At 47.0% G+C, this 11,811-nt stretch overlaps 1 protein-coding gene and 1 pseudogene across 2 annotated transcripts in view; both read left to right on the plus strand.

Annotated features, from left to right (window-relative positions):
• IARS1 (isoleucyl-tRNA synthetase 1) overlaps positions 1-8,640 on the plus strand; it is a 68,395-nt gene extending 59,755 nt beyond the window's left edge. The window contains exons 31-34 of one of the 2 annotated variants that reach the window (XM_055309952.1): positions 1,050-1,175; positions 2,439-2,582; positions 3,166-3,318; positions 8,153-8,639. In XM_055309952.1, coding sequence (XP_055165927.1) covers positions 1,050-1,175; positions 2,439-2,582; positions 3,166-3,318; positions 8,153-8,235 — 506 coding nt within the window. In that variant the 3' untranslated portion in view covers positions 8,236-8,639. Of the gene's footprint in view, positions 1-1,049; positions 1,176-2,438; positions 2,583-3,165; positions 3,319-8,152 lie in introns of both variants that reach the window. The other variant, XM_055309951.1, reaches the window with a different exon arrangement.
• Positions 8,641-11,104: 2,464 nt separating this feature from the next.
• On the plus strand, positions 11,105-11,229 carry LOC129501129 (U4 spliceosomal RNA; annotated as a pseudogene).
• Positions 11,230-11,811: the final 582 nt, after the last annotated feature.

Consider the following 11,811-nt stretch of genomic DNA (forward strand, 5'->3'; position numbering starts at 1 on the left):
GCCTTCACGTGATCTGGTTTGTAATTGACCTTTAGGCTGAAAGCACTCACATTGTGAGAAAAAAAAACTACAAATGATCTTTAAATTTATTGTTTTAAAGTATTTTTGGTGTTGTATATACCTTCTGGGTTCATGCATTAATTGGTGGGATTTGTTTTCAAAGTTAAACATACAAAAGTCAATTCAATTTTTGTATACTAGCAACAAACAGAATGATATTTAAAGTGTGATACCATTTACAGTTGCTCAAAAAAGAGACACTTAAGTGTAAATCCGGTAAAACATGTACAGGACTTGTTTTCCCAAATCTATAAATTACTGATGGAAAAACAGACATGCTGTGTTCACAGATTGTAAGAGTCAATGTAGTAATAAACACATCAGTTCTTCCCAAATTAATACACAGGTTTAACTCAATTCTGATCAAACCTCAGCAACATTTTTTGTAGACACAGAAAATATCCTAAAATGTCTCTGGAAAAAGAAAGGAAATAAAATAGCTAAAACAACTTTGAAAAGTAAGACAAGAATGGGAGAAACTGCTGCACCAAGTTTCAGGATGTCTCAGGTGATGGTGGCGTGAGCGTAGTGCAAGCACAGGCCCATGTCCCCGGGGGGAAGAACCCGGAAATATGCCCACATGTTGCCTGCAACTTCTAGAAAGGAACAAACGCAGGTGAGTTGAGGCATCTTTTCATTTTGTGGTACCAGAGCCTTTGGTGTCGGTATGCAAGTGAAGCCCTGGAGCTACGCCCTTAAAAGGAAAAAGGTCAATAAATTGAACTTCCTCAAAATTTAAAATTCTGCTCTGTGAAAGATCCTGTGGAAAGGATAAAAGCGTGAACTACAAGGCAGGTCCTTGCAAACCATTTCCAGCCCTGGGGGTGTCCAGGGTACACAATGAACTCTCACCACCCACAGATGATGGGGAAGGGACAGGAGCAGACATTGACCAGAGAGGACATACAGGTGCTGGGTTGTCCTGGAATTATCTTTCAAATTTAACTTTTGTTTTTCCCTCAGTTTCACTCATACTTGTGGTTCTTTAGGTGGAGTATTGCTTCTGGAAAACCCAAAAGGCGATAACAGGTTGGATGTTTTAAAGCTGAAGAGCATGATTACTAGTATTTTTGGTGTACGGAATTCCGAGCTGGCTGTCCTCCATGGTGCAGTGGGTATGTGGAAAGAGTCAGCTGTCCTGGGACATGCGGTGGCCCCACAGCCATGCCTCCTCCCACATCCGAGCAGGCCTGGCCCTCGGCAGCCCAACTGGGATGGTGACTCCCCAACCCGCAGACCCGCCCTAGTCCCTGCAGCCCTCAGGAGATGGACCCTCCCATCCTGCCCACTCCCTGCTGTGCCTTGACCTCACTAAGCACTAGTGCCTGTGTCTTGCGAGACCCAGATCATCAGTAGGACAAGCTAAATTAGGAGAGAGACCTGTTAGTCCGTCCCCTGCATTCTACCAAATGTGATCTTTGGGGACAAGGTCATTGCCAGCGTGATGAGGTAAGAGGGTGTCACCAGGAGCACTGGGGTCAGGGCCATGTGATGACGAAGGCAGAGCTGAAATTGGGGAGCTGCAAAAAAGGCTGGGAGCCTCCAGGAAGTAGGGACACAAGGGGCAGGGCCACCCCATGGGCTTCCAAGGGGCCAGGGCCCATGGAACACCTCAATTTTGACGTCTCGCCTCTGAGACTAGTTGCCTGATGTCATGAGCCCCAGGGTTGTGGTTCCTAATGGCAGCTATGGGAGATGAGTACCTGCTCTTTAGTAAGAATCCAGATGCTCATTTTCAGGAACTTCTACATAGCCTAAAGGTGGAGCTGCCAGACAGGCAGAGACTAGGGCAGGCCTGAGGTGCCAGATGCCGTTACCTCTGTGACCAGGCCCAGGGCAACTAAGGGAGCAGATGTGGGTCCGGAGCAGATGCTCTACACCCCTACTCCCCGGAGACCTGCCCCAGCTGTGTGGCTCGTCCCATTCAGCCCACCCATGTTTATAACCCTAAGCAGTGTTCAGTTTTAGATAAATGAGATCTGCGTGTGTTTGTCTTATTTTTCACATGTGTTTATGGGTCAAAACTATTCTCTTCTGACTGTAATTATCATTTTTTTATTATAATGCTTTTTTTCACAGTGAAGTTTAGCATGTAGGAGATTTTAAGAGGATCTATAATATCAGAGAACATACTAAAGGAGAAAAAACAATCTGCCATATGCTTTTAAGTTATTATGCAGTCTGTTTTGCAACATTCAAATTTCCTGCTATTTGCACGTCATTTAATCCCTATTTTATGGAGAAGGTGGTATCCTTTGACAAAGAGAAATTAGGTAGAAAACATCACTGCAAAGGTATAGTTTAATAAGTGAATGACTTCAGCTCTGCATTATATACCCTGAGTGATTTGTCATTGCTGTTTTTGTTTTTACTTCTAGAAATACAAAACCAGACTGATTTACTGAGTCTTAGTGGAAAAACACTTCGCGTGGCAGCAGGGTCAGCCCCCGCTGTAGTGGACGGCCCCAGCACTGCACTCTGCCGTTACATCAATCTACAGCTCCTGAACGCAGGCCCGCAAGGTGGGCCCTCCCCACCAGCTGCCAACAGCTGCGCAGGCAGTTGGCGGGTTGTGGGGTCATGGGGTGCTGGGTGGCAGGACTTCCTTTCTCAGTCCACCTCTCCCACGGCATAAGGTGCGCTCCTACACTCCCCGGGGGCACAAACGGGCTTGTTTCTCATGGTGTGGTTGTGTGGAAATACCTCCATCTGCACAGTCAGGGAGTATTACTGCTAAATGAAGTGGTATTAAATGCAGAGCCACTGAAATGCTTAATTTTGCCTTATTTTTTTCTGGGAAGCATCCTGAAATTTGTTGTGCACATCTTTGCTCCAGTCAGCAGGCTAGATGGATGTGTAGTCTCCCTTGGGCTCTGGGCGCTCATCGTGTACTGCATGTGCTCATGGAGTAGCTCTTCCCCAGCCACAAGTGTTCAGACCTGTTGCTAATTCCGCTGCCCCCTCCCCCTGCCGCCCCCTTGCAGACTGGACACCAGCTCCCAGGCCCTGCTGGTTCTGGGAGCCTCTGCCCTGCACGTGGCCTGCAGCTGGGGTGGGGGGGCACCCAGCTCTCAGAAGCTGACCCAGTGGTGCTCTCTTGCGCAGAGTGTGTGAAGGGAACAGTGGGCACACTCCTGCTGGAAAACCCGCCTGGGCAGAATGGACTCACCCACCAGGGCCTCCTGTATGAAGCAGCCAAGGTGTTTGGTCTTCGCAGCAGGAAGCTCAAGCTGTTTCTGAACGAGACTCAGACACATGGTGAGATCACAGTACCTGCTACATCTGCTTTATTCCTTGTTTTCTATTGTCTTTTTTTAAATTTTTTTTCCTTTGGCTCTTTCTCCAGAAATCTGACAAATAGAGCATTAGAATAATAATTAAAAGGATGATTGCTTTTTGCTTTGAAAATAACCTTAAGGGATCCCTGGGTGGCTTTGCGGTTTGGCTCCGCCTTCGGCCCAGGGCCTGATCCTGGAGTCCTGGAATCAAGTCCCACGTTGGGCTCCCTGCTCCACGTTCTCCCTCTACCTGTGTCTCTGCCTCTCTCTCTCTCTCTCTCCTCTGTCTCTCATGAATAAATAATTAAAATCTTAAAAAAAAAAAAGAAAACCTTAAAATTATGTTGGTAGTTATTAAAAACACATGCTTCTTGATAAATTAGCATGATTTGCTGGTTCTAAGATCACTCTCTTAGAATGATGACAGTACAGCAGTTGGTGGGAAGCTGGTAACTGGCATTGTGCCTCCATCGCGTGAAAATCACGCACAAAGGCTTTTCGCAGCAAGCAGATCAGTGTGGAGAGCCCGGCCCAGTCACCTGGGAAGGACTGTTGCACCTCCCCCCAAACCCACTCAGGTCTCACTGCCCCATCGTCAGCAGCCCGTTCCCTCCCTTCCTCCCCGGTGCACGTCAGGCACTCCCCATGGTGTGGCTGCCACTGGGACCCTTTCCCCAGACAGCTCTTCTGTGTGCCCATCACTTGCTCCTGTCACCACAACTCAGCCTCGCAGCCTGCGGTCGGCTGGATGCTCTGACGGCATCTGACACCTCTGCGCGTTCCGTCCTGTCTTTGGTTTGTGCCCAGGTGTACGTGTTTCGGTAAAAGGGCCCTTTGTTCCTCCTCAAAGAGCCCCTGTCTTGAGTCCCTTCCCTCTTCCTTTTGTGTGTTTCTTTTTTGCTATGTTCTTAAGTGTTTCCCACGGGGATTACAGATAACATCCTGAATTAGCAGCCATCTGGTTTGAGTCAACACCAGTTTGACAGTTTGACTTCATTTGCAGAATCTCTGTGCCTGTACAGTTCTGCTCCCATTTATACTCTGCAGAACCTGCTTTGCGTGCCTCAAAACAAATTTTTAATTGTATCTTATGTATTTGTTTTTTAAGTCCTGTAGAAAAGAAAAAGTGGAGTTGCAAAGCAGACACGGGGTAGCACGCAGCTCTGCATTCCCGTTGTGTCCTTGCATCCTGGCCCAAGGCCCTCCCAGGGTGTGGATTCCCGGTGCTTTGGTTATTCAGAGTGTCTTCACTGCCCCTTGGCTCCACCAAGCTGCTCCTGCTCTGATCATTAGGCACATTTGGCTAGAAAAGCTATTATTTTCATAGCTGAAAGCTTGGTGTCTTCCTGGGCCCCTTGTGTGCGTGCATCCTGCTCTGGGCACACGTACAGCTTCCTGAATGGCACAGAACGCCTGGTTTTCAGAGCTGGGTGGCTGTTCCAGGAGACACCATCGTGGAGGCTTTCCAGCCAGGCTGTGAGCCTGTGGTCAGCTGTCACAGGCTGCAGCGGCAACCTCGCACCCTGGCAACTGTGGACTTTGCTCAAAGGCGTTTTCAAGCAATGCTGCGCTTTTCCTCCCTGAGTGAGTTCCAGAGTGGAGACAAGCACCCCATGTGAGCTCCCCAGGCAGCCCCTGATCGGGTTAGGACACAGGGTACCTTTGCTCAGTTCCTCCTGAGCCCATGGGGACCTCAGGACACGAGGACATGAGGGCCTGGCAGCCAGGCACACGTGTGACAACCACAGACCTGTCCCTGCAGGTTGCCTTCTCAATGCGGATTCGAATGGTTGCTGTGAAACTTTGGTTGTTTCTAGAGTCCTGACAACAGCGGTTTGTGGTGTTTCTGTTTAAACCCCATTTAAAGGAACATTTCTGTTGTCTGGGGACACTCAGTGCAGGCCAATTTCACTTCAGTTACTTGGGGCCACAAGGGTGTTTGGATAGAGGAGGGCCAGAGCCTCACGGGGCTGTGTCCTGTCTGTCCCGGCCCCACAGCCAGGCAGAGTGAGGCAGGTTCTCATACAGTTTGCTGAGGCCGGCCCCAACACATGACCATAAGCAGGGGCCGTGAGACCGAGTGTCCTCGGTTCTGGAGGCCAGAGGCCTAGTGTCAGCAGGGCCGCATTGTTTTTGGAGGCTCCAGGGCAGAATTTGACCTCGGCCTCTTTGCACTTTGGTTGTTCCAAGTGTCCTGGACTTGTGACCCTGTCCCCCTGACCTCTGCCTCTGTGGTCACAGGAGGAACGTGGGCATATCCTCTGGAAGGCTGTGATTAGACCCACTGCATCTTCTTGACTATCTTGACTATCTTTCAAACAGAAGGATCTGTTTGAAAGCACTCTGGCCGTGGGCTCCTTATTGGGGGGGCAAGAGGGGCAGGTAGTGGATCCGGTTCATTGGACTTCCCAGGCCATAGACCCCAGGCTTTTTCTTGTCTCACTTTGATACCTTCAGGGCCAAAGTTTTGGGCCACCAGGACAGCCAGAAAACCAAAATGTTCAGGTACCTCTTGGAATTCATGATTTTTGGCCTAAAGATTCTCATTTTTCTTTCCTTGCTCGGTTTCGTTTCTTTTCTTTTCTTTTCTTTTCTTTTCTTTTCTTTTCTTTTCTTTTCTTTTCTTTTCTTTTCTTTCTTTCTTTCTTTTCTTTTCTTTCTTTCTTCCTTCCTTCCTTCCTTCCTCTTTCTTTCTTTCTTTCTTTCTTTCTTTTTTCTTTCTTAGTTTTCTATTACACTTAAAAGTTTTCTGCTACATTGTTGAGGACTGGAGCCTCCTCTGCACCTGGGTTCCTCTCTACCTCCAGTTTGCTGTCAGGGTTCCCTGTGTCCTCAGCCCTCCCTGGCTTAGGGTCCCATCCTCCGTCTCCACCAGAGCTGTCCTCCTGTGCACTCCTCCCGTGACAGTGTCCTCACTCAGAGTCCCCTGGGGCTCACCATTAGCTAATGCGTCAGAATGTCACTTGACGCATGAGATCCTGTCTGTTCTGGCCCTTGTCTGCCTCTGGTGATGCCTACAGGCTGTCCTGCCATCAACAGGCTCCTTCTACTTTGCCTCTGACATACCTGGTTCTTCTGTGTGGTTGGTAGTAAAGCTCAGCGTCCTGTCTTGTTCCACACAGGTGAAACTTTGAGACTCTTACCTCTTCCTTATCCCCAAGTGCACCAGTCCCAGGTGCAGCCACGCTGTGGACATGGAGAGGCATCGTCTCTGGTTCTGTGCACATGCAGGCACCTGGCCAACACTGACCAGGGCAGAGCCACACTTGTGGGAATTCGACCTGTGACTCACAGAGCAATGCCCTGAGGTTGGTGAGGCAAGTTGCATCCGTGAGACCACAAAGGCTCAGTGGCCCACCCAAGGTCACCGAGAAGCCTGGGGCTCTGTGCAGCCCAGTGTCTCTGCCCAGCCTCATTTTCATTGTGTTTTTCCTCTCAAAGTTGTCTTTTGTAAAATAGTGCTAATTTGGTAAATTACAAGGATCATATAATGGTTTCCTGCTTGTTCCACAAGATGCTCGGTATCATCTCAGACCCTGTAGTCATCTATGAGGAGGCAGCTTCAGGACAGATGTCCAGCATTCCTGCTGGGACATTGGTCCTTCCCTTTGAATTCAGATCTGCTAGAAGCAAAATGCCCCCCAGTGGGTGAAGAGCATTTTAAGTTTTTTCTTTCCTCTCTCTCTCTCTCTCTGAGTTTTCATCTATTTCGTGTGTTTTTAAGATTTTGAGAGAAAGAAAAAAAGATTTTATTTGAGAGAAAGCAAGAGCATGAGGAGAGGGAGAGGGAGAAGCAGACTCCCCGCTGAACAGGGAGCCCCATGCAGGACCCTATCCCAGGACCCTGAGATCATGACCTGAGACAAGGGAGACGCCAAACCAACTGAGCCCCCCAGGCGCCCTCTGTTTTATGTGTTTGGTCCTTGTAAGATGTTACAGGCTTATCACGTTCTTGTACTTCGTAGACCCACACACGGCAATTCCTCCTGCTGTAAGGAGTTAATCTCTGGAGAACGATGAGGAAAACACCTGTTTGGGGTGGGAGGTGTAGATGTCTGGGTCAGTGCACAGGGCTATTGGGTTGAGGGGCTTTATTCCAGAAGGTCAGCCCAAGACTTCTCACCCAAACTGTAGGGAGTTAGGCGACTTTGACAAATGCAGGGAAGAGGCCACATAAGACCTTGTCACTTCTGTCACCAACTATAAGTTCGGAGGGTTTTCCAGAATCACCCTTGGGCTTGATAATATACTAGCAAGATTTACAGAACTCATGGAAACTATTGCACTTAGGGCCACATTTGTTATAGGAAAAGGTACAGAATCTGGGAGGGGTCCAAACACGCAGCTTCCAGCTGTCATCTCCTAGGGAGCCATGAGCAGTGTTCCCTCCTCCTGGCTCCAAAGCATGAACAGTGGTGCCCATGCTGTGTTACCAACCAGGCAGCTTCCCTGGGGCTGGGGGTCCAGCATTTGCAGTGAGGCTTCATTACATGGGCACCATTGGGTCATTGCCCACAAGGTTATGCCATGTCGGCTGATAGCATGTGAGTGAAAGCTTCCACCCGTACATCATGTAGCTCGTCTTTGTGGCGTGGCTGCCTCCACCTGGAGTCACCTCACCAACAGAAACCCTCAGGGACATTCAGCAACCCCTGTAGCAAAGTATTCCCATTGCTCAGGAAGTCCCAGAAGCCTAGCGGGTCTCCCCCACAGCCCGAGAAGGCCAGATTCCACACACAGGCCGTCAACAGATTTTCAATATTCATACAGACTAGGTAGAAAATTAATTTTGTTTAATCTTCTTTCTATTCTAGAAATTACAGAAGAAATCCCCATGAAGGCTTTGAACATGAAGACTGTGTATGTTTCTGTATTACCGACGACGGCAGACTTCTAACGGTCATCATCCTCGTGGTGGAGTCGGCCTATCCCCGGCACACATGGAAGGTGTTCTTTTCAGGTGCATGTATGATTTGCTACTTTGGGTACACAGTGGAAATGGGACTGATTCCTCGGGTGACTTGGCACCTCACATACACAAGTCCCTGTATCCCGCGCAGCCAGGTTGGGGGCAGGCCGCACCTCCGCTCACTTCTGCACTTGCACAGCATGGAAGTGATTTCAATGGCAGATATTTATCATTCTGTGGCATTTTAAAATTTGTTTGAGATGTCTTGAAGGAATGTGTTAAATATCTGCTACCTGGATTTTCCTGGGTAACTTGATGGAATACGTTAAGCTTCAGTAAATTAGAACAATAAATAAATTTTCTCTCAGAGAATAAATGTGTTAGAAATAATATATCCTTCCATAGTCGAATGAAACTTGGAATGTGTAATCTTTGAAGAACACAAAAACTTCATAGTGACTTCTTTGTTGAGACACTGCTGAACATTTAATTTCACTTCTTCCCCAAATCCTCTGTCAGAGAAGCAGATGCCAAGACAGAATCAGCTACAGGAGTTTATTGGGGGAACACAGATGATGGGTAAAGGTGGGGATGGGTGGGACATGCATGTGGGTCTGGCACACGTGGACAGAGACGTTTTTAGAAAAAGCCCAGACTGTAGGGCAGCCCTGGGAACGTCTTGGTCAGGGGTTCCTCATAGGAAGAATCCAGAGCTGGGCAGACATGACCTGGCTTGTCACACCCACCTTGGTCAGTCCATGGCCGGATGCCAGTGGGGCACAGCGCAGCCACCACACAGACACCTCAGTTGGATTTGAAAAAGTGCAGTGGTAGGAGGCTGTCCACCAGCTGTCCTCCTGCACCCAGGTCTCCTAGAGGGGAGCTGAACGGGTGCGTCTCTGCCTGCTGCAATAAATGTATTTCAACTCCACAGAGTTGGAGAGAAAAAAACAAAAGAACAAGTGTTGGCCAGGATCAGAGAAATTGGAACTCCGGTGCACGGTTGGTGAGAATATAAAATGTGGTCACTGTGGGAAACAGTACGGCGGTCCCTCAAAAACTTAACAGATGGCCAGCCCAGGTGGCTCAGCAGTTTAGCGCCGCCTGCAGCCCAGGGCCTGATCCTGGAGACCTGGGATCGAGCCCCACATCAGACTCCCTGAATGGAGCCTGCTTCTCCCCCTGCCTGTGTCTCTGCCCCTCTCTCTCTCTCTGTGTGTGTGTGTGTGTCTCATGAATGAATGAATGAATGAATGAATGAATGAATGAATAAATAAATAAATAAATAAATAAATAAATAAATAAATAAAATCCTTAAAAAAAAAAAAAAACGGATAATCCAGTTACCTGAACCAATACCCCAGAGAACTGAAGGCTGGGTCTTGAAGGAGGTATTCAGCACACCCAGGTTAACTGCAGCGTTATTATCTAGTATACACGTGCAGTTGAATAGCATCCAGTCTCTAAAAAGAAGGATGAGCCTGCAGGACGTTACGGTGACTAGAACAAGCCAAAGAGACAAGTGTTCCAGGATTCCACTTCTGAGGTCCCCAGAGGAGCCAAGCTCATTGAATGAGGCCAAGTCCAACTATGGCTGCAGCAGGATGGGGAGGGGGATTGTTCCACAGGACAGGACAGGTTTTTGGTTTGCAAGAGGAAGAAGTTCTAGAGGTCACACCTGTGAATATCGTTAGTACTTCTAAACTGTTCCAGTAAAAGTGGTTGGTAAATTTTAGGTATCCGTTACCACAATTTTAAGATCCTTTTACTGTCAAAGGGAGAGAAGCCAGCCTGAAAGAGCTCCCGCTGGCCAAAGCCGGAACGGTTTGAACAAAAAAATAATTAAGTATTGGATTAAAATCCAAAGAATAAAATAAACTTCCATGAATCCATACTTCTATAAATGACTATAAATGTGGCCCCTGATAACCAGTCACCCAGTCTAACCATGAGGAACACCTCCGACAAACCCAAATTGAGAGACGTTCCACACAGTACCTGACTCAGAACCATCAAGGTCATCAAAAACAAGGAATGTCTGAGAAACTGTCGCAGACCAAAGAGGACAAAGCATGTTCATTACGGCTGCAACATGAATTTTGAAGGAACAATTCAGTTCATAACAAAGTCATGGATCTACAGACCCAAAACTCAGAATTCTCCCCAACTGATGTATAGATTCAATGTAATCTCAATCAAAATCCCAGCAAAATATTATGGTAAGTGAAATAGAGAAATTCAAATACTGTATGATTTCACTTATGTGGAATTTAAGAAACAATCGATCAAATGGAAAAAAGAAACAGATAAATGAAATAGACTTAACTACAGAGAATACAGTGTGCCAGAGGGGAGGCCTGTGGTGGGCAGGGGAACAGGTGATGGGACTGAAGGAATGCACCTGCTGTGACGAGCACCAGGTGATATATGTAAGTGATGAATCACTATGCCGTACGCCTGAAACTAATATTACAGTGCATGTTAACTACTGAAATTTAAATTAAAAGTTCTTTAAAATCCCAGCAGGGTTTTTTTCTATAGGCATTAGCAGGCTTATTTAAAAATTATGTGGCGGGCAGCCCAGGTGGCTCAGCGGTTTAGCACCGCCTGCAGCCCAGGGCCTGATCCTGGAGATGTGGAATCGAGTCCCACGTCAGGCTCCCTGCATGGAGCCTGCTCCCTCCACCTGTGTCTCTGCCTCTCTCTCTCTGTCTCTTATGAATAAATACATAAGATCTTTTTAAAAAAAAAATAAAAATTATGTGGAAATGCAAAGGATTTAAAAGCCAAATAAACTTTGAAAGAGAAGTAAAAAGTTAGAGGGCTTAAATAATCTGATTACAAGACTCTAATAATTAGCTTCGCACAGTGGAAGTATTGTAGCCAATGAGGTTTATCTGAGGTGCACAATTATTGCTAATTGAAAACTATAATAATTAAAACTATGGTATTGGCATAAAGATATAAATAGATCATTAGAACAGAGAATCCAGAAAAAAACATATATATATATATTTTTTTTTTTTAAATGATGCCAAAGATATCAATAGGAAAAGGATAATCTGGGATCCCTGGGTGGCGCAGCGGTTTGGCGCCCGCATTTGGCCTAGGGCGCGATCCTAGAGACCCGGAATCGAATCCCACATCGGGCTCCCGGTGCATGGAGCTTGCTTCTCTCTCTGCCTGTGTCTCTGCCTCTCTCTCTCTCTCTCTCTCTCTCTCTCTGTGACTATCATAAGTAAATAAAAATTTAAAAAAAAAATTTTTTTAAAGGAAAAGGATAATCTTTTCCCAAAATGGTATTGGAACAAGCAGATTGATGTACTAGACATGCACACACAGAACCTCAGCCTATACCTCTCCATATGCAAAAATTAACTCAAAATACATCAAAATATAAACAGACTCGTGTATTTTGCCAGAATAAAAATATGTTAACAGAGGACTAAATATAAGAGCCAAAACATCATTTTCTGTGAGGAAACAGGAGAAATTCTATCCCTAGTGGGATAGGTAGACTAGCCCCAAAGATACCTACCTACACCTTAACCCTGGAACCTACAG

Source organism: Nyctereutes procyonoides, unplaced genomic scaffold, assembly GCF_905146905.1.
Source record: "Nyctereutes procyonoides isolate TBG_1078 unplaced genomic scaffold, NYPRO_anot_genome, whole genome shotgun sequence".
Lineage (NCBI taxonomy): Eukaryota > Metazoa > Chordata > Mammalia > Carnivora > Canidae > Nyctereutes > Nyctereutes procyonoides.